The sequence below is a fragment of the Gobio gobio genome (assembly GCF_949357685.1).
Source record: "Gobio gobio genome assembly, chromosome: 9".
Taxonomy (NCBI): domain Eukaryota; kingdom Metazoa; phylum Chordata; class Actinopteri; order Cypriniformes; family Gobionidae; genus Gobio; species Gobio gobio.
The window spans coordinates 37,421,706-37,445,730 of NC_137115.1; the positions used below are offsets into that span (position 1 = coordinate 37,421,706).

The following is a 24,025-nucleotide window of genomic DNA, read 5'->3' on the forward strand; positions in this document are numbered from 1 at the left end:
GACACTCAAAGTTAAAATAAACCATGGTACTGTGCCCAAACAACTATGAGATTATGCTATGGTACTTTTCTGTTACAGTTGTCTAGATAGGCAGCTCACTAAAATTTGAAACACGATCATGTTACAAAGCAGTAAAACGTTTTTGTGCATGCATGGATGTACAGGAAATGCTAAAGGATGAAGTGAGGACGTTGACATACAGGAACTCCATGTACCATAACAAACACATCTTCAAGGACAAGATCGTGCTGGACGTGGGGAGTGGTACTGGCATCCTCTCCATGTTCGCTGCCAAGGCCGGAGCCAAGCACGTGTATGGGGTAAGAGGTTGGCCCTCCTTATGCCTAAAACCGCATGAGCCTGTAGCCTCCTACCGTGCTGGAACAATCCACAGAGCCCAAAATAGCATCATGTGTGGCAGTCGCTGTGTCGCACCAAGAGCGATATTTGAAGAGTTTATTTGAAGGTATAAGCGAATAATCCTCTTTTTAGAGAAATATGATGACATATCACCACCTACTTATTTCATAATAAAGATCAAAAGTTCAACCCAGATGAAAACAGAAAGAAATAATCTGTTTAAAGGGCATAGCAAACAAGCTTAGCAAGTTATCAAGGGTAGCGTTAGTAGTGCTCGCATCAGCTACTCAATACAGTATATACAGTATATGGTTCATTCCGTATTGTCATGCAGCAGCTTTATCGCATTGCTCAGAAGCTAATTACCCTCCTCCATCCCCAGCTCCTCCTCTCGTTTAGTCAGGACTGGGCTTTCTGATAGTCCTCTTGAATCCGACTAATTTCTTCAATTATGTTGTACATTTAATTATTGTCATTAAAGGAACACGCCAACTTTTTGGGACTTTGGCTTATTAACTGTATTCCCCAGAGTTAGATAAGTCCATACATACCATTCTCATCTCCGTGCGTGCCATAACTCTGTCTGACGCACACACCGCTAGCCTAGCTTAGCACAAAGACTGGAGGTATATGGCTCCAGCTAGCCTACTGCTCAATAAGTGACAAAATAACGCCAACATTTTCCTATTTACATGTTGTGATGTGTATAGTCACAGCGTGTACAAATAACAAGGTTACATGAGACACAGCCATCTTATAAACAGGGGTAAACGGGGGCAGGGGTGCATCAGACAGAGTTATGGCACGCACAGAGATGAGAATGGTATGTATGAACTTCTATCTAACTCTGGGGAATACAGTTAATAAGCCAAAGTCCCAAAAAGTTGGCGTGTTCCTTTAAGAAAATGAATGATATCGCAATACTTTGGTTCTGTTCTGTTTAACCTATAAGGGGGGTTATCACTGCTCTCTTGCTCTTGCTCAGAACAGAACCATACCGGCAATCCAAACTGTATGCTAACTGCCAGTCATCTTTGACAATAGAGATCCTGACAGAAATACGGTACTTCAAGGTTCTTGCTTCAAAGAAGTTTTACAGTAAAAATCAGTATCAATAGTTCACTTACAGCTTTAATTTGGCTTCAAAAATAAATTAGTGACACTGCTAAATGTCATTTTACATGTACATTTACATTTACATTTACATTTAGTCATTTAGCAGACGCTTTTATCCAAAGCGACTTACAAATGAGAGCAATAGAAGCAACTAGAACGGTCAAGGGCTACAGTATGCAAGTGCTGTAACAAGTCTCAGTTAATCTAACACAGAACACACAACAATTTTTTTTTTTTTTTTTTTTTTTTTTTAAATAAATTAGACAGACAGAAAATGAATCGAATGGAATGTTCAGTGCTATTCTTGATTGGTTAGGTGCTGCTGGAAAAGACGTGTCTTTAGCCGTTTTTTGAAAATGGCTACAGACTCTGCGGCTCGAATTTAAAAATCGATATCACAGTTTTTCATAATGAACATCATGTTGTGATGCCAAATTTGTAGCATTGTAGCATACCAAAACACACAGCAATATTTGTGACAGAATGGTTTGATGAACACGAAAGTGAAGTTGAACATCTTTCATGGCCTGTAAGGTCACCAGATCTAAATATTTTTTGAGCCACTTTGGGGTATTTTGGAGGAACACGTCAGAAAACGTTTTCCTCCACCAGCATCAGATAGTAACCTGGCCACTGTTCTGGAAGAGGAATGGCTCAAAATCCCTCTGGCCACTGTGCAGGACTTGCATTTTAAAAGTTCAATTATGAAACAAGTTAATAAATTCAGCTACTGTGGATTGAACTGAATTACAGTTTTTTTTATTCGCTTTAGTACTATTTTCACAAGTAAGGTGTACATTTTCAAAACTCTTAGTGCAAAAATCCAAACTGATCACACTTGTAACACAGCTAGTCATTCTTTCAAAACCTGATCTCATGCTTTCATTCAGTTGCACATATTTTCAGTCCATGTAATCATTGTTTCAAACACAAGATTATTATAATATATAATGAGAACATTTGGTTTAATCACCGAAACACAACAGTGTGATCTTCTTTCAGTTTAGTACTTTTAACAATCAGTTCATCCAACAGAAAACAATATAAGATACATGTTTCAAATCTCCCTCGTTGCTGAATTATCTACTGTAACAGAGGCTACATTTGCCTCATTAGAAAATACACTTACATTACCTAACTTATGTCATTGAATCCATAATGTTTGTAATAGTATTATTCAGTGTTATCAAAAGGTGTGATGAAGTTATTACACAGCCATGATGCTCTGTGCTATAACAGAGTTTGCTGCCAATACAGTAAATGTTCTCACTGTACCATATTACTCGAATCTAAAGTTGAGCTTTATAAGGGTGAGTTACAGTAATGTGGCAGACTCTACCATGGTAATCTGTTTACAGTATCACATGGCATACATACTGTAATGTAAAATGTTATATTTGATGCCATCTGTCGCCCTTCTTCTGATTTCTGATCAGTCTGATGTTACACCGTCATTGACTATTTCCTCTCCCTTATACTCTTATAATCTGTCTGGGTATACGTAGGCATAATGGTTACAAGCTATACAAACTGTATATTCTCTCCCCTTACACTAACACTAACCCTAACCCCTAAACCTACCCATCACACAAAACTTTCTGCATTTTTAAATTTTCAACAAAAAAAACATTCTGTATCTATAAGTTTCCTCATGGCCATGGGGACAAAAAAAATGTCCCCGCAAGGACAAGGATTTAGGATATTGCCATTTTTATGGGGACATTTTGTCCCCATAATGTAGAGTTTACCAGGCCCCACACACACACACACACACACACACACACACACACTTTGACAAAGTAGTTATAATCTAAGATAAATCGCTTGTAATGTAAAAAGAATTCATTACATATGGTTATCCATATCGGAAATTGCAAACAAAGTAGAAACTATGTCTATATAATCAATATCTATAGAAATCTATAGGTGAACCAAATGATTCATTGATTAACCATTAAGATCAGTTGGATTAAATAATAGACAAATGTTTTAAAGTGAACGAGAAGAGATGCAAATCAAAAGTTTGATAGTAAGAGCTTTATGAAAGGCAGTTACTGTGAATGAAACATTTATAAAGAGGAAACACTTATTTTGTGTAGTGAAAAGGATACTTTGTGGTTTTGTGTATTGTATTAACACATTTGAAAATATGCTGAAATGTTTGAAAAAAGTCCACTTTTGATGATCTGTTGTGATATTAGCACTATGAGTTTTGAAAATGTACACCTTGGTTGTGAAAATAGTACTAAAGCGAATAAAAAAAACTGTAAAAAAACTAAATTGAGCTACTATCATAACACTATTATCTTCTGTAGTTCTGCTTTACAACTGACAATGAATTGGTTTCATAATGGATGAAATTTACAACATTAACACATATTTTTCTGTTTATTAATGTGAAGCTGCTTTGAAACAAACTATAAAAAACTGCTATATAAATAAACGTGACTTGACTTGATATATCAAATCAAAGTGCAGTCAGATTACCATGTGATATCATTATACCATTACACCACCACAGTACTTTTTTTAAGGGACCCTTTCTGTTTTATGTTTAGCAATTCCCCAATTTCATTCCATTTCGCTTTCTCACTTCCTGGCCTGTCCATTCAGACCTCTCCCCCTTAATGCATTCCTGCCCAGTGGTTAGTGAAGGTTTTCAGCGGGCAGCCTTTATTGGCCGTGCTGATATATCAGGATCTAACACACTACATTGTGAGGCTGTGGTAATTGGCTCTTCTGATAAATCTGAGAAAAAGGCACACCAAAGAACGCAGTAAAGGTCAGAAGAGCCCCATTAACCATGTGGTGCTTGTTTTGCACTTTCTCTTTGAGAACCAAAGCCAGAGCTCGTTAAGCCAAGTTAAGCCGAGTATGAACAGAGAGAAAAACTCAATTTTATGTGTCCTGCCATCCTCTTGGGACAGAATGTTCAAGAGTTTTCCTTAATTTTCAGAAGAGAATGAAACTACCTTAGGAAGCCTAGCCGTGTGTTGGTGTCTGAGTCGCTGTTCTGCTGTAATTGAGCTGATGTGATTTGCACCTCGCTGCTCTTATCCAGTTGCACTGTGATAATGAACAGTTCTCTGAATGGCTTCATCATATATTTAAATGCCGGAGAGCACAAACTCTCCTCAGTGTCAATGTTACAGTGCTCATCGCAAACAAAAAACACTTGCTCAGTGCTGAAATAAACTAGATTTTTATGCCTATGCAAAATTGGCTGCCACAATACTAGGGTATTCTGCCTATTCTGATATTTATATCCACCTTATTTTTTATGTAAAAGAGCCATTTTTTGCCTTACTTCCGCGTTGAAAAATAACGTAAATATATTGTTCTTGTCCCTGCTTCATTGTAAGTTTATGGGATTATTTTACTGTCCACTGCCAGGCAAACATCATACATATCCACAGCTCAAATTATGCAGTTACACACCGAAGCTAAAAGGGTTCGTTCAACCAAAAATGAAAATTAGCCTATGATTTTTGCTGTAAATCGATGTGTACAGCAATCCGCTGGAAGTTAGTTATTGGTCTATAAAGTTTTAAATATGGATATTTTTCTTACACAAACACACCACTTCGCTTCAGAAGGCCTTTATTAACCCCCCAGAGCCGTGTGGAGCAGTTATATGATGGAGAGATACACTTTTATGGACTTCATAAATGAGACAACAATTCACTGCCATTATAATGCTTGGACTTTTTTAATATAACTCCAATTTTATTCGTCTGAAAGAAGAATGTCATATACACCTAGGATGACTTGAGGGTGAGTAAATCACGGGCTAATTTCCATTTTTGGGTGAACTAACCCTTTAATACTTTACAACCTCTAACCGTAAGTATGGACAATAGTGCATCAGCAAGCCCTACTACTGATTACTGAAAAGATTAACAATCTATATTATTTAAATAAATCTATTATATATATATATTTAAGGTGCCCTTGTGACCAATGATTCAACTAGTACTCAAAAAAAAATTATTTGGCACTGGGCAATACTAATGAACTCTCTAGATAAAATATTTCAGACCCTCATATTCTCAGTTGTCACCTACGGTTCCGAAAGCTGGATGATCCGGAAAACAAAACCGAAGGAAGATTGACTCGATTTGAAATATGGAGCTGGAGAAGAATCCTGCGTGAGCCATGGACAGCAAGCCGGAATAACAAGTCAAAGAGGGAATCAAACTGGAAATGCCACTCGAAGCACAAAGTTCGAGGTCATACAGTATGAAGGGAAAGATAACAGTAAAAGAATGTCACGATTGGATAGATTGAGGGTACAAGGTGCCAAGTAGGACCGCCAATGAGATATGATTACAAAAACGACAAGACAGACACTAGAGGATCTCATCAGATTCACGAGTTCACACTTACATATAATTTATGGAGAGAAGTTTAACTGCGTATTTGGCGTGCTGTCCGGGGGAGGGCTTCGAGCTCGGAATTTGGCCCGAACCCAGAGTACCCCCGTATATGAAAGCGGTTGATAAAATAAAAGTGTGGAGAAGGGGTGGTGGAGGGATGCTAGAAACTGTCAATGAATGGAGGTAAGACTGCTGCGTGTATATATATACCTCTTACTGTTGATTAGCTGAGTGCTCTCCACCTGTGTCAATTATCTGACGTGCTCCTCCCGAACTATGTTTATAAAACATTATTTAGCACAAAACTGAATCCTTTTTCATTCTTTAGTCTATCAAGTCACCAATAATTGAATTCTAGCTGATGGGACATAACAACATACAGTTTAAACGGAGTAGTTTATTGTTTTGTACTTATCATCTGCCTTTAATGCGACTAATATTAAATATTGTATAATTTTTGTAAAAATAGTGCATGGTGCTTTGCTTTGTCACATTTTAGCATTCATACTAAAATCCAGCATTCATACTGTTACAGATTTGTGGATAAGAAACCCAGCATGTCCAATTTGCTTGTTTTCAGAGAAGTGTTGATATACATTGCCTGAAAAGTCTTTCAGAGGGTAGGCAAGTGGAAGGCAGATACTTTCGCACCAGCTTGTTAAATTTCCCACCATGCCAAAGGGTTCTTCTCACTGTGGAGTTTGGGGATCAGAATGTAGCTGTTAAATTCTACTTCAATGATTGCTTGGTCAGAGGATTCAGAGGGAGATGTAGATCCGTCCTAAAGACTTCTTCATCCACTTTGCACTTGTGGCTGTGGCACTTTGGCTCGGCTGAGTCCCTGACTCAGCATCTGTTGATGATTAGATTTCAACAGCAGGCTGTAAAATAATTAAAAATAAAGCATGAATGCACTCAGGAGCTCAAATCATCCTTGCCATTTAAAATATCCTTATACCTTCTGAATTGCCTTCATTTCCGATATTAACCTTGAACTCATTTGTGACAGTTTTTCCTTACAAATGTAGTTTTTTTTTTTAACCTTGGGTCAAGAAAAGGGGCAATGTTCAGCACACTTTGGGTTGTGGGATCCTCATATTTTGCCTCCATGTATGCCAGCACTTTGGTTTTAAATAGCCCCTTTCGCACTGGGTAGTTAGGAACTTAGTTCTAGGAGCTAGCCACCAGGGTGGTTCCTCAGAGAACTAAATGTTCCCCTAGGGCCATTTTCCTGGTTGCATTCACACAACCAGTGTGACGTAAGAAGTGACGTAAGCCGCGCTTGTTGTTGTGACTTTTATTTTGACGTGTGGAAGACATTTATGTTGACGGCACCGAGAATGCCAGAGCCTAAGCACACAGGCCGCCATTAGTTCTAGGAAATATGAAAAGGTTCCTCCGGCGCGAAAGCCCCTATTGAGTGTGTTAGCTCCGTGTCTTCCTCATCAGCAGCACATGTTTTTGTCTTCAGTAAATGAAGAACTGGCTGTAGATAGGAAATGCTTGTGTAGTCCTCCCCAGGCAGATCTGTAAACTGTGTAAACTCTGTAAAATCTGTAAACTCGTCAATGCATTGTTTACTGACTCAAGGACCTCAACCAGATGTCATGTACTCCGATTTTCAGAGAGAATTTGTGGCAGAGCCCTCTTCTGTTCCAGTGTCTTTTCCATTATTTGCTGCTTAGTGCCCCATCGTGTTGGGCACTCTGTGATCAGACTATATTATGGCAGGTTAAGTTTTCTCTGTGCTTTGCTTCTTTATTTTTCCAGCTATGGGCAAAATGTCCCATCAGCCTTTTGCACATTCCCAGTCCTAGAGCTGTTTTCCCTGTTGTACTCACTGGGAAAATTTGCCGTCTGCAATTACCAATTTCTCATTTTAAAGTCTTAGTCAATAAAATTAACCGTTAAACTAATGTACAGCTCTGTTGTCCCACTGGGCCAGAGGTCTGTCATACAAAATGTTTGACATCTCTCAGTTTCAACTTGACACCATCGCGTATAAGTATGCTCATACATTTGGGGGATAGCAATTTGGGAAAAATAAGAGCAATATTATACCGGTTGTCTATTCATCAGGTGCACAAAACCTGGTTTTCAGACTGTGGCGATCGGAACCATATATATGCTTTGCCAGACAGCGTGTTAAATACCAATGTTATTTCTCTATGATGCCGGGAGCTTGCAGGTTAAGCTTTCAAAGCTTGATGCCATGGATTGTTGCCTAGGTTCGGGAACAAGGGTTGATCATCTGGGCTTGAAGATTTTTCTGCAGAGCATAGCTGATACAAATTGTTGTGCTTCATCTTGAGGTGATTGTAAAGATTTGTAGAGTTTCCCCTTTGCGTTGCCACTCGAGATTTACATGATTTACTCACAACTTCAGTCTGCATGTGGTCATCTCTTTTAAAACCAAAATACTGCCATATCTTTGAGGTGCTTCTTCGTTTTGGCACTCAATCGTCAGCAGCAGCAGCAGCTGTGGATGCCTCGGGCTGACTCATTTTCTCAGATTAGTTTGCTGTGAGAGCATTGCAGCTTGTGATTGTCTTGCGTCAGAGCACGCGCACGCTATCATGCACACACACACACGCAGACATTTCCCAACTAATATTCATGTGCCAGTTGCTATACTATCTGCGTTGACCTAAAACTTTGACTATACATAACTTTTTGAAGTATTAAATCATTAATTTATCACAAACCATTGCGATTATGCATATACTGACATTTGTGTCAGTTATCACTGAAATAATTTTGACATCCCTCAGTTTCACAGTAATGTGTTTACAAGAGAAGTCTATGGGACTTATTTTGTTAAACTGCTTAAAACATTCCTGCACAAAAAACATGTTATTTGAGCTGTAAAGTTGTCTAAATAATCCTTTTAGAAGTTTTGAACTGCTGTCTTAGGTGTATGAACCCCTGATTATGTTTTGCTAGCATATTTTCATTGAAAACAGTCCCTCTCTTATGTCCTCACATATGTCATGCCATGGGCTTATTAGCTTAACTTTGTCATGACAGGAGAATATTGGGTAAATTAATATGGTAAGCTATCTTCTCATGTTATACAACAGTACAACATTTCCCCTGATGCAAAGACCTATATGCCTCCATTATAAGGGCTTTACTGTGAACATTTTTGTTCCTTGATAGCATGAAATGAACCAGGGGAAAGTCCATTAATGTATAGCAAAAAATGTCTAAATAAACACCTAAAACATGCTTAAAGTAGTCATTCACCCAAACTATGAATAAAATCATCTTTTATATTTAAACTTGTCATGTTTGCAAAGGTTTTCCCTTGATCTCTGTTTACTGCAGCTCAAGCCAAGGCACTTTCCCCCTCATCTTGATGTGCACATCAAGAACTTTTCTTCTGAGAGTTGAAATGTGCTGACTGTGTTATGGGCTTCTCTGATTACTTTTAAACTCAATGCTGACCCACTGCAGTACGTGAAACTTTTCCAGAAACAGGTGGGGCTGCCATATACCGGCGAAGGCGTGGGTTTGTCATTTGAAGCGATTCTGACTGACTTCGCGTGCAACACTCGAGTTGACGCGATGGCTATGGACACTAACGATTGCTGGGAAAACACAAGGGATGTCATGAGGCAGAAGGATCTGTGCTGTCAGGAATCAACCTCTCACTTCTACTGCTGGCAGCTTCCTACTTAATCTCTCTTCCCTTTAGCCTTGGGCCATTGACAGCTCTGTTACTGTGTGCTCATTTACATATATCTCTATCTGACAATGGGACAGGAATCTGGACTACATGCGAAATAATGCTCTTTAGGTGGCTGGGGCCAGAGGAACATGTCCCAGATGAAATATGACCAATAATGGCGATTTCTGTGGTCGTGGCTCCTATGTTGTACAGTGAGAGATATTCAAAAATGGACATTGTCACAGTCTTGCGACCAAAGATAGTCTGCGATAATAACAGTTTTCACCTCACAGTGTGTTTGCTGCTACGGCCTACATCTACTGACTAGCCAATAAAATGCAATATTAAATGGCGTATTGATCACCTCAAGCTCCATTCGCAAAATTGGCATGCCAAGTTGGCCTCTTTTCCCTAGCCATGACCATGTCCATATTCTCCTCTTTTCGCTTCCTCGTCCTTTTTTTTGCGCACGTAAAAACCCCAATTTCCAAAACAAAGTCTGATTTATAGTTCTGTGTCGGACCTAGGCTGCAGGCTATGCGGTGTCGGTTTTCATTTACTTCTGCGTCATTGTCCGCGTCAACGTGCAATTACACATGCAGACTAGGCATGTTGATGGTGTAACCCATAGTATCAAGGCAAAAGCCGAAGAAGAAGCAGCTTAATGTGTACGTTGTTGGCGAAGTAACAGCAGTGATGGCGGCAAAAGTGATGGTCAGGCTACGCCACAGGCTACGCGTGCTACACACAGTCTATGACGTAGCCAGCAGAACTATAATTCAGCCTTATATATAACAATTAACTGTCCTCTAATGACAAACACACATTTTTTGTCTATTAATCTGTCAAGCTGTGTTATTTTAGCACCACTAGACTAACCAAACAGAACTGCAAAAATAGTGACATTGGTCAGGAAAGCAGAATGTTCCAACACAAACACATTCCATTGGTTGAGCCAGTGTTGCTCTATCTGGGAAGTTTTGATATTGCCACATTAGCTATGTTTCCATCCGACATTGCAAATTTAACTTATGCTTAAAATTTTAATATTGCATAAAACATTTGCGAAAAAATCCAAATCCGAGGCCATGGTCCTCAGTCGGAAAAGGGTGGCTTGCCCACTCCAGGTTGGTGGAGAGTTCCTGCCCCAAGTGGAGGAGTTTAAGTATCTAGGGGTCTTGTTCACGAGTGAGGGGAGGATGGAACGGGAGATTGACAGACGGATCGGTGCAGCTTCTGCAGTAATGCGGTCGATGTACCGGTCTGTCGTGGTGAAGAAAGAGCTAAGCCGTAAGGCGAAGCTCTCGATTTACCGGTCAATCTACGTTCCTACTCTCACCTATGGTCATGAGCTTATGTTATGATACAGGCGGCCGAAATGAGCTTTCTCCGCAGGGTGGCTGGGCGCTCCCTTAGAGATAGGGTGAGAAGCTCAGTCACTCGGGAGGAACTCGGAGTAGAGCCGCTGCTCCTCCACATCGAGAGGGGACAGCTGAGGTGGCTCGGGCATCTGTTCCGGATGCCTCCTGAACGCCTTCCCGGGAAGGTGTTTCGGGCATGTCCAACCGGGAGGAGGCCCCGGGGAAGACCGAGGACACGCTGGAGGGACTATGTCTCCCGGCTGGCCTTGGAACGCCTCGGTGTCCCCCCGGAAGAGCTAGAGGAAGTGTCTAGGGAGAGGGAAGTCTGGGCATCTCTGCTTAGACTGCTGCCCCCGCGACCCGGCCCCGGATAAGCGGAAGAAGATGGATGGATTTGCGAATAAAGCACAGTTTTCGTCCCATGTATTCAATAGAACAAAATTGTCCCTTCCTGGGAAATTGGTGCAAGATATCTGGGATAAAAATGGAAGATGCAGCAATCGAGGAAGACGCTGTGGCTCTTTTATCATACATCACAAATGAATTGCGCCTCAGACACAGACAGCAACATAGACCCTGAAATGGCCCACATCTGGTACGCATTGAATCCACATGTACCAGATGTGGCCCGGATCTGGGCCAACACTATGTTGCTGTCTGGGGAGCGCGCAAATGAAATGCAGTAAACGCTGTCATGTTATCTTGCATTCGGATGCCTGATGAATCCGTGTATCATTCGTTCGTCGTTTTTTTATTTAATATTGAAAGTAGAAAAATTTGAATAGTTTTTCCCGATTTCTACACATGGGCAGGAATTATACACCCCTTTTCTGCTGATTGGTCAGCCGAAGGTCAAACTATTCCGTCATCAGGGGCACGTTCAAGCTCAAACCGGTGCGCAATGTTTTGCTACAGTTTCTGGGTTGAACGACATGTTTTCTGGAAACGGTGTGGGGTTTAAGATACATTTTTTCTTGTTTGGTGGGTGTCAAAAATGTCAGCCCAATCAGCAGCAACATGTATATAAACCACGTGGTATTAAAGAGACAGTTCGCACAATAGGTCCATAAAAATACTATACATATTTATATATTTTGCTATTGTATTGTGGAGTGACACTTTCATAAACTTTTATATAATGGTAAATATTACAATATCATAGCACAACTGTGATCAGCAATAATGATAAGCCTAATACTCACAATAAAAATAATAAGGTCATATAGATCATAACACAGTCTCGGAAGTAAGAAGTGGATTATCCTTCACCTGAAATCTTTGTCTTTTCATCCTGAAATAAGAGGCAAATGTTGGATCACAATAATTAGGGACCACAGTTTCCACAAATCCCTTCACTCGATTAGGATGTTCTCTTTTATTCTGGATGGCAAGTGCAGTGACTGTAACATCGAGCATATTTTGCAGTATTAAACACGTATTTATACTGATTTCATCAGGCTCCGAAAATTCTTTAAAAAAAACAAAACAAATGGCCTTCTCAGCTGCCATAGTTGTTTCAGTTTCCGTTTTAAAAAAAAAGTTTTACGTTTTGTCGGGGCTGAACGCAGCCCAGTTCTTCCTCAGTTCTGCACAGCAGAATAATAGTCCTGTGCTGCTACAGCTGAACGGATTCTTAATGTGTGTATTGCAGCTACGTTTCATCTTTTTCTCATCAATCAACCAGACTGACGAATGGCTCGACACAACGCGTACCGGGGCACACGGATTCAGATGTTTGTGAATGCGTTATTGTTCTATTTGTTAAAGGGTTAGTTCACCCAAAAATGAAAATTCTGTCATTAATTACTCACCCTCACGTCGTTCGAGACCCGTAAGACCTCCGTTCATATTCGGAACACAAATGAAGATATTTTTGTTGAAAGCTGATGGCTGAGAAAGGCCTCCATTGGCATTCAGTACACTTGTACTCCCAAGACGGATAAAAGGCACTCAAAACATCGTTACAAAGTCCATCTCACCACAGTGACTCTACAATAATCTTACGATGCGACGACAATAGTTTTTGTGCGCAAAAAAAATCAAAATAACACCTTTTTCCAACTTGTTACTGCCTTCCGTGTGTGCCTCCACGACGCATGCGCGAGAATATGACGCAGATCCGGCGTTCGGACAGATGACCCAGAAGTGATTTGTTTACAATCAGAGGATGACGCGCGTATCTCAGCTGTTGGATTCTACATTGATCGTGCTTTAGGTCTCGGCGTAGTGCTCAAAATGGGGTTAGAGTGTGCATTTCATGGAATCCCGAGCCCCGGCGCTACGTCATATTCTCGCGCATGCGTCGTGGCGGCACACGCGGAAGGCAATAACAAGCTGGATAAAGGTGTTATTTTGATTTTTTTTTGCGCACAAAAACTATTGTCGTCGCATCGTAAGATTATTGTAGAGTCACTGTGGTGAGATGGACTTTGTAATGACATTTTAAGTGCCTTTTATCGGTCTTGGGAGTATAAGTGTACTGAATGCCAATGGAGGCCTAACTGAAGCCTTTCTCAGCCATCAGCTTTCAACTAAAATATCTTCATTTGTGTTCCGAATATGAACGGAGGTCTTACGGGTCTCGAACGACATAAGGGTGAGTAATTAATGACAGAATTTTCATTTTTGGGTGAACTAACCCTTTAAGTACATTTAAAAACAGCAATGATGTTGACCAAAGTGCTTTACAAACAAATTATTTTATTTCCCATCACATATACTGTATATATATATATATATATATATATATATATATATATATATATATATATATATATATATATATATATATATATATATATATATATATATATATATATATATATATATATATGTGTGTGTATATGTGATGGGAAATAAAATAAAACTAGATTTGAACACAGATAAAGTAGGAGCTACCTTATTACTTAGAGTAATGTAGAGTACCTTAATGCAATCATGTGAGACATCTGGGAGGTCATTATACCAATTCATTTTGATGACAGACTTTGGCTCAGGCATTTCAGAATACCTAAAACAACATTTGAGATGCTGTGCAATGAAACTGATCTGGTTAGTCCAGTTATCCAATCACATCTTATTTTGTTTCGCATCAAGGGATTTTGATTGTGTTTCCAATAGTAGTTTTGCATGTCTTCTTATCAGATAAAAGAAAAATCTGACTCAATTGAACACATACATTTCTCTATGCACACTTTTAGAATTTATACTTTTCTTTGATTAATAATAAATATGAGCCAATCATATAGGAACCAAGTATTTTAATATTAACCAAACACAGTGTTTCCATAAGGCTATGTCTTGTCTGAAAGAGGATATAAGGATAGAGAAGGTAAAACATTGTCTACAAGTTAAAACAGCATGTAACCAACCCTGAATATCTGTGCTGTCTAAGAAGCACAAGAGAACAGGGAATAACTACTGTAAGTTAAAAATGTTAATTTTTTCCTTCTTCAGATTGAATGCTCAAGTATATCAGAATACTCTGAGAAAATCATCAAGGCCAATCATCTGGACAGTGGTAAGCAGATTCGATCTTTGTAGATATTGTAGAAGTGTGTGTTTGCTGTGTAGTTGGCTGACTTGTGTAGGTGTGTGAGAAAAGCAGAATGACAAATAGGATGAGACTCTGATGGGATAAAGAGTGGTTGACAAATGTTCTTCTCTTCAGCCTCCTAAATTTACATCATTTAAAACCTCTGCAGTAATTTGAATACTCTGAGAGAATTTAAATTGCAAATATTCTGCTTTTACAAATGATAAAATGACTATAAAGGACACTGTCTTCCAAATAAGACATGTTAATCAGTATTTGGCAACACTTTATTTTGATGGTCCCTTTTGAACATTCTGTTGATTATAAGTAACTTTGCAACTACATGTCAACTAACACTCATTTCACGAGTTTGTGTGCCCATATAATTTTAGTGAAAGTGGTAAACAGATTTGGCTTGCTGTCTGCTATAGAGGGGCTCGGAGAGGATATTCTACCCGAGCTCCGATTGCCCCCCTATAACAGGCAAAATTGTACAAAAGGAGAAGCAGGGGAGGAGGAGGGATGCTGCAGGAACTAAAAATGGGAAGAGGTAAGCTGCTGGTTTTATACCTTGGTATTAATTGGAAGATTAGATGGGCATACTCCTCCCGAAATTACGTTTAATAACTTCACTATTAGACTGTCTTCTTAATATCTGCTAACTCTTTGTGTTGCTCCCCAAAAGACATTCTACTGACTATAAGTAACTTTGCAAGTACATGTCTCTTATTTTAACCTTAACCCTACCAGTCCGTTACACTCTGGTGAGAGTTAGTAGACATGTAGGAGCAACGTTAACTATAGTCATCAGAATGTGTTAAAGAGACCATCAAAATAAAATGAAACCCAGTATTTTTATAATTTTCCAGTAAAAAAAATAAACTCTAATTTTCAAAAGTTTGGGGTCGGTAAGATTTGTTATGCTTTTAAAAGAAGCCACATAAAAACACAGTAAAACAGTACTATTGTGAATATATTATTCGAATTTTAAAATAACTTTTCTATTGTAATATATAGATTAATATAACTTTTCTGATTTAGTCACAGTTGAAAACAGTTGTGCATGTAATGTCTCTATTGTCCCTTGAATATTACTGACCTCCAAATAAGATAAAGTTTAAGGGTCAGATTTATTAAACACGGCAAATTAGCATGAGAGCGCAATTCCATAAAAGCGCCAATGGGAGTGGACAGTTCTGCGCGTGACCTACTGACGACTCGCAAATTAAAAAACACAGACACAGCCGGATCATTTCCATAATTACCAACGATATCTACCAGTAGCATCTGGTTTAAGACGTGCTTTTTTTGGGTGGTAAATAATGGCGCAAACACCAGTAAATTGATGAGTGAAAACCTTAGTAAATCACCTTTAATGATTTTATTTAAATACTCTCCTCCCATAACTTTTGCGTCTGAAAAGGAAACTACTACAAATGCATATGCATTATGGTCAGCTGCAAAAATAACAGTGTTCATGCCTTTTCAGCGCAAATGTTTCGCTGCATGTCTTTATTAAATCCTGACCGTTGTTTTTTAATGCCAAAAGAAGGTTTGCGCTATTCAACACACAGAAATGCAGTGTGTATGCAGGATGAAACTTTTAAATTAAATTATGTTTTATTAACGAAGTTCAAGAAGAGGTTGTTCAAATGATCTACCCATTCAGTACGATTGGAGGCCTATATATAGCCGGCTCACCTTCGTTCCTCAACAGTCTTTTCTGCATCCCTCAGCCACCCGACTCCTCACTCTTGGCTAGTTCTTATCCAGGGATACAGGGGAGTACTCTGGGTTCGGGCCACATTCCGAGCTTGGAGCCCTCCCCTGTACAGCACGCTAAATACGCATGCTCTTTTGCTGTAATCTAATTATATGTAAGTGTGAACTCATGAAATGCGAAACCTTTTTGTTTTCAGTTAGCACATTGCAAACAGGTTATGGCTCTTTTAATTAGCTAGAATATAATATCACTATAACATGCTCAGTTTTTGATCAAACCACTGCAGTATCTTCATGGAAGTTCAACAAAAACTCACACACACACACGTTTTGACCCACATCTTTTAACTGGCCTTAAAAATTCAAAGAGTAGAAAGGATCTATCAAGCGTCTCCATGGCCATATTTGTCTGTGTGTTCCAGTTATAACCATTTTTAAAGGGAAAGTGGAAGAGACGGAGCTGCCGGTAGATCAGGTGGACATTATCATCTCGGAGTGGATGGGCTACTGCCTTTTTTATGAGTCCATGCTGAACACGGTCATCTATGCCAGAGATAAGTGGCTGGTCAGTGTTTATATGTGTGTCGCTGTGTAAAACAGGAAGTATGGTTGTGTGCGAGAGTGTGGTCTCTTGGAGTGAACATAGACTCTGTGCTCTTCATCTTTAGAAACCTGGAGGTCTGATGTTCCCAGACAGGGCTGCTCTCTATGTGGTGGCCATTGAAGACAGGCAGTACAAGGACTTCAAGATTCACTGTGAGTCACAATACACACATACTAGACTTGCTGTAGTAGTCCATGTTATTGGTGTTACACTGTGTTCGACCGTACACCGATTACTGCACAGTGCAGCAGGAGTCAGTACTCACGTATCACGTGAGATGACTGATAGGACGATGGCGGAGGATTTGGAGTGTCATTGACAAATATCTTCTCTTGTAAAATGTGCTGTCAGTAGCGCCGCACCCTATACACAGAGTGCACATGATTGTGAATTCTAAAGCGAAATTGAAAAGCAATTGTGCATTCAAAAGTGATTTCAATACCCCACAATTTAATAGCAGCTCCCTGATGCCCATGCGAACATTTCCTCACTGTCTGTGACATCCCCTAACACACACACAAACATCTCATATTGATTGATGAGGGTTTCAAAATATGTCCAAATATGGTCTACAAGTTTACAAATCATTTATTGATTATGTTTGTGTATCTTTCAGCTACATTTTTAAACAGGATACATTTACACAGATCATAGATTGTATCTTGAATATAAGTGTATTTTGTCTTTCTCCACCAGTGGATTTTTTTTCTTCATCACTTTTTTATGCATAAACAAGTTCAAAACAAATAGGGGAAAAATCTGCCAATATAGTATAAGACAAAATATACCCAAGATACAATCTATGAAAGCCGCGAGTCTTAATATCTTATGCGGTGTTATAAGTAAATTTATCTCATTATGTGCCATTGGATCAGAGTACTGTCAATTACTGTCAAAAAAGTATGTGTTTGGAGCGCTCAACAACACCATTAGATCAAAGAACTCGGTTAATGCTTTGGCAAGGTAATGCTTTTTTAACCGTACAATAAAGCTAAATTCAAACTAAAGGCCAATTAAAAAAAACAGGTATAGTAAAAAGTGCACGAATCTGTATTTTGTTAGGGCAGTATTTGTGGCAGTCGAGTAATCACGCTGTGAAATGGGCAGATAGCATTTTTGTATGTTAGAGGCAATGAAATGCTGAAGTGAGTGTGCAGTTATATTTAGCTTTCTTCTCTTACTTGCACCTCCAAAAGGTTTTTGCGCCAATGCACTGTTAAGAGAATCAGTGTGTTTTGTAATTGTCCTATATAAAACTTTAAAGGGCAATTTAAAAATGGTATTATAAAATGTGCTAATTCACAACATTAATACATCCTTTTTTAAATCACTTTGTCGAATTTAAAGCATCTTTACGGATGGTGTTGAATGCTGAATCAATTCATTCAGTTCTAATAGTGCTTCGAACACACAGAGGGCGTAGCATCGCTTTATTTAAAGGGGAAGTTCAAGCATTAAGTAGTTATGTCTGAGAACAATTTCTTAGCAACTAGGAATTGCACATATACATATATATATATATATATATATATATAGGCATCTGGCTACACAATGGTATTACTGGTATTGATTTTAATTCTTATTAACAAATATGCAAATATAGTTTGGAATGTATGCACTGTATGTATTTGTTAATTAATACCAGTAATACCAATGTTGCTTTTTAAAATTTTACTAGGGGCACCAATATGGATTTAGCTAGAAATGGCCCTGTGTAGGACAGTTTATGTAATTTCCTTCTACAATGCACTATACATTTGAAATCTGATACATTTTGAGTTGGGGAATAGATTGTTTATCTTTACATTTGTGTATTTGAGTATTTTCTGCCCTAGTCATGCTGTTTATCAAAAATCAAATGTTTCTATGTTTGAGCAGGGTGGGAGAACGTTTATGGTTTTGACATGACCTGCATCAGGAATGTAGCTATGAAAGAACCACTGGTGGACATCGTGGATTCAAAGCAAGTGGTATCCAACGCCTGCCTGATCAAGGTCAGCCATTAAAACACTTTTAGAGAAATCACGTATGTGTGCGTTTCTCTCCACATGTCTGGTAGACGAGAAGATAAAGTAGATCCACAGAGAATACAACAGCATTAGTGTATAACTGATCATTAGCTGCATCACTCAGTGTGACAGTTACATAATGATCCGTTGAAATGCAATTTCATTTCATTATAAACCACTGGAGAAGCTGCTGATGAGATGATTATTGGTTGAATCGGATTCATCAAGCCTGGAAAATGTATGGCTCCACAGATGGACTGTGAAATGCATCTGCAAACCTCTCATTTTAACTGCTGAAAGCTAATAAGAAATAATATATTTGAAACAAAAGGCTTTTCAGCTTTTCGCAGATATGAATTTAGCAGTTCTGTCACAGCAAATCCAATTTAAAACTTTGATGTGAATCAAAGCTGGAAAACTATTTGATATGTAAAAGTCTAAACAAAGGAATTTAAGAATTTTGTATATACTATTGTCAATCATTGTGTGTACATACATGGATCAGGCATAACATTATGACGGATATATTAGGCAGCAAGTGAAGTTGATGTGTTAGAAGCAGGAAAAATGGGCAAGCGTAAGGATTTGAGCGAGTTTGACAAGGGCCAAATTGTGATGGCTAGACGACTGGGTCAGAGCATCTCCAAAACTGCAGCTCTTGTGGGGTGTTCCCGGTCTGCAGTAGTCAGTATCTATCAAAAGTGGTCCAAGGAAGGAACAGTGGTGGACCAGCGACAGGGTTATGGGCGGCTAAGAATCATTGATGCGCGTGGGGAGTGAAGGCTGGCCCGTGTGGTCCAATCAAACAGACGAGCTACTGTAGCTCAAATTGCTTAAAAAGTTAATGCTGGTTCTGGTAGAAAAGTGTCAGAATACACAGAATACAGAATGGTTCGAGGAGCACAACGAGTCTGAGGTGACTTGGCCTCCAAATTCCCCAGATCTCAATCCAATCGAGCATCTGTGGGATGTGCTGAACAAACAAGTCTGATCCATGGAGGCCCCACCTCGCAACTTACAGGACTTAAAGGATCTGCTGCTAAAATCTTGGTGCCAGATACCACAGCACACCTTCAGGGGTCGACGGGTCAGGGCTGTTTTGGCAGCAAAAAGGGGACCAACACAATATTAGGAAATATCATAATGTTATGCCTGATCGGTGTATATACAGTACATGTTGACACTAAAATAAATTATGAATTGCATTACATTAAATAACAATATCAAAACCCTATCTACAATCAAATAATGCTAGCCTTTTTAGCATATAGTGTATTTTATAGTCACCTTTGCCAATGTTATAGCCAATTATGTAAAAAAAAATTATAAATACCAAAATTGAACAAGTGATTTTCGATATCAATATTATAATGTATGGAATGAAAACAAATTGATAATATATATACACCGATAAATAAAATATCTAATATATTGACTGAAAATATGTTCCCTGAAGTGTGCTTTTGGTGTCTTTCTTTAAAATAATAATGTTTTAAATCTAATGCTATGACATTTATGATTTTTAGGGGCCATTTAATTGGCCTAATACGATTTGGAGCCATTGTATGCCACTTTCTATTTGTACTGATTGAAGCATGTCCTGAACTGTCCTTTACTCACATCTATCTTTCTTTAAAGTTTAGACAAAGTAACTAACTTTAAATATCAGATCTGTCCAGTGAAGCAATGCTGGGGGAAAATGGATGAAGGCACTTAAATTAAGTGGTGAATGGAAGTGTGATGCGCACACTCACACTGACCTCCTCCATTGCTTTGTTTGATACATACATTGATTAATGCTCCATTTCAAACTTTGTGCTTTGTAACTGAATCTAAAGTAGATCGGACACATTTACAAATGGGAGGCCTGATGTCTAATGGAGGTGAGAGGCATATAAAACCACAAAAAGCGAGAGAAAGGGTTATACTTACAAATAATTTTTTCAGGTAAATATATCAGCGGCGAGAGAGGCAGGGCTCAGTTTACTGTCGGGAAATGATGGAAACAGCTGCCTGAAAGTACTGATCTAAGAGCAGTAATAACATCCTAATGTAATTACTGAAATGCTACCAGTACAGTATGACATTTCAGAAGAAGAGATATAGATAGAGATAGAATAAGAGATTTTTTATTTTCTCCCACAGGAAAGAGAAATTAATGGAAGCTGGTTTCCGCCATGAAAAAAAAATAAAAAAATAATTGTGACTATTTATCTCACAATTATGATTATTTGACCAAAATATATATCTCCAAATTCTGACTTTATGAATCGCAATTGTGAGTTAAAATCTCAATTATGAGGGGGAAAAAGACAGTTTATATCTCACAAATATGACTTTTTTTCTCAGAATTGTGAGCTATAAACTGGGAGTTGCGAGAAACAATGTCAGAATTGTGAGCTAACTTTTTTCCCTCGGAATTGCAAGTTTATATCTCACAATTCATACTTTATAACTTGCAATTGCAAGTTTATATCACATAACTCTGAGGAAAAAATGTCAGAATTATGAGATATAAACTTGGAATTGCGAAAAAGTCAGAATTGTGTGATATAAACTCGCAATTGTGAGAAAAAAGTCAGAATTGTGAGGAAAAAAAGTTTAAATTATCATTTTAATTTTTATTCTGTGGCGGAACAAGCTTCCATGCGAATGACAAAAGAGATCTCTTTAATATTTAATTTGTTTCTCCTAAACAGCAAAGAGATTCAGGAGATACCGAAGTCTGCGATGAAACGTAAAATATCTAAATACATTTCTCGTTCTCATTCTACCAAGACCAAATGATCTGTTGTGCTATACATATAAATCGTATAGGTCTTATTTTCTTGCTGAAATTCTGAGACATAGCTAATACTTAAAAGAAACGCAACAGAGCACTTCATTAAGCCCTTTGGACCATGAAATAGCAACTTTAAGCTTTGCTCATCTTTTCTCAGGAAGTGGACATCTACACGGTGAAGCCAGAGGAACTGTCCTTCACCTCCGCCTTCTGTCTGCAGATCCAGAGGAACGATTACGTCCATGCTTTGGTCACCTACTTCAATATTGAATTCACCAAGTGTCACAAAAAGACTGGCTTCTCCACAGGTGTTGTGTTTAAAAACTTCTCTAAGTTCTGCACCTGTGGTCACAGTGATGTGAATGTGTACTTTGTGGTCGGTGTCTGCCCTCTAGTGGCTTAGTTATTACACAGCACTGCCACAGATATTGCAGGATAAGGTAAACAAATTTACCTTGGGTACATAAAGTTATAAAAACACATATTTACACTTTATAATTAAAAAAAAAAAGTTAAACATAAATATGAATATGAAATTATTTTAATCAAACATTCGTGGTTTTCATAAATATTGTTCATAATTCTAGGATTATTTACTATTAAAATTGAGCATTAATGGTTGTTAAAAATATTAAAGTTATTATGGTATGTTAGCAATACAATTTCTATGAAGATATAACCGGAGTCTGTAACTTGAGAAGCCTTTGCTGAGTTTGCACATTAATGTTAATAATATTAATATTGATGTTTTATCTAGTAGGCCCAACCTTTTTGGGGTGAAAGCAATAATTTGGTAACCAGCTGGCGTGCAACAATCCTACTATTATGCAGGAAAGGTTCATGAATTGGCCTAAATAATTATGAATACATACACATTTATTTAAGCTATTTGACTTTACATCCTATAAGTTTACCAAGCTACATCCACATGACTTAATTAATATTTACGCACCTTGATTTATACCTTGATTTATATCAATTTATACCTTGATTTCCTTCATATTCATAGAGTAAACATTTTACGGCTTGACGTAATGCAGAAACGCAAGTGCCTCGTGTCGTGTGTTGAAGTAAAACTCATGATGCAAGAAACAGTAGAAAAGATGAAAACTTACGCTTTTCATAAAGCGCTTGTTAACGCTATTTGCGTATAGGGTTATATTTGGGATTTTTTAATGTAGTATTATGTACCTTACTTTTAAGCCAAGTCAGACACGATAATGGTGCTCTAGCGGCCATTTTTGTTTAATGTGAAAAATAGCAAACCTATGCTGCATCCCAATTCACTTACTTATACTACGCCCTAAAAGTATGTAGGGTACAACGGGGCTAAAGGCACAACTTAAGAAAAATTTGCTTTTCACTACTCCTATAATGTATGATATAGAGAAAAAATATATATGTTTGTATTGAACATTTATGGAGCAACAGATGTATGAAAATAAATCATAAAAGTGGTTTATTTGATTTAAAAATCTTTCAAATGAATGGGGTGTCGAGGGGGGCCTTTTACCCCTCACATGGGTGGGGCAAACCAGCATGGGGCAAAAGGCACACAGTATTGATACAAATACTTTCGCTAAAATAATATGTTTTTAATACTTGTTCAAAACAATTACTTTAGCAAAGTTTGAACTATTTTCTGTTTATTTTGATGAATAGAATAATTCATTTTTGATCAATAAATATGCTGTCATTAAAATATGTTAATATAGAAATAAATAGAAACAAAATCATTAAAAAAAGTAGAGATTCTGAAAGAGATCCCAGAATAATTTAATATAGATTTACAGTAGTAACAATAAATGATATTTTATTATATGATATGATTACTATCACATTTTAAATATGATGGTTTCATTATAAATATGGTGATCTCTAAGGTGGACACCCAACTTAATATATGATATTATGAATATATATGAATCTGAATCTAACCATGTCATGTCAACAACTGGAAAAGTCAGCCAGCTGTTTATTATCATGTTAAGTATGGTGCCTTTTGCCCCAAATACCATGCTTTTACATATTCTTCTGTTATTGAAAAACTGTTGCTTTAATAACCTTGAACAAAACTGACAAACATTAACAAGACCTTTGTTTCAAAATATATTCAATCGTTTTAGCGATTCTCGTTTGCTCCTTAAATCTACAACATTTTTAAAAACATCAAGAATTAGATCAAATGAGCGCAGAATCAACTTTGCTGCTGCCTGTAATCGCGTCAACGATCAGACAAATTTCCACGTGCATCTTGAAAAGCAGATGTTTTGGAAAGTGCTGAGGCAAGTTTTTGTGCCATCTAGTGGTTTAGAGGAAAATAAAATCCTTTTACCCCGTGGAGCCTTTATCCCTGTTGTACCCTACTCTTTTTCAGAAGAAAAAGTACATACTTTTGAGTGTGTAGCAGAAGAGTAGGCAAGCTTTGGGACATAGGCTTACTACTTCATCATCTTTAATGGACAGCTCTGTTGCTTAGGGCAAATTCCA

The 24,025-nt window shown here is 38.1% G+C and overlaps 1 protein-coding gene across 1 annotated transcript in view; it reads left to right on the forward strand.

Annotated features, from left to right (window-relative positions):
• The window catches only part of LOC307131765 (protein arginine N-methyltransferase 8-B), a 53,175-nt gene that overhangs the window by 20,275 nt on the left and 8,875 nt on the right, over positions 1-24,025 (forward strand). The window contains exons 3-8 of the mRNA XM_079825640.1: positions 165-320; positions 14,340-14,403; positions 16,563-16,705; positions 16,809-16,896; positions 18,623-18,738; positions 21,693-21,843. Coding sequence (XP_079681766.1) covers positions 165-320; positions 14,340-14,403; positions 16,563-16,705; positions 16,809-16,896; positions 18,623-18,738; positions 21,693-21,843 — 718 coding nt within the window. The remainder of the gene's footprint in view (positions 1-164; positions 321-14,339; positions 14,404-16,562; positions 16,706-16,808; positions 16,897-18,622; positions 18,739-21,692; positions 21,844-24,025) is intronic.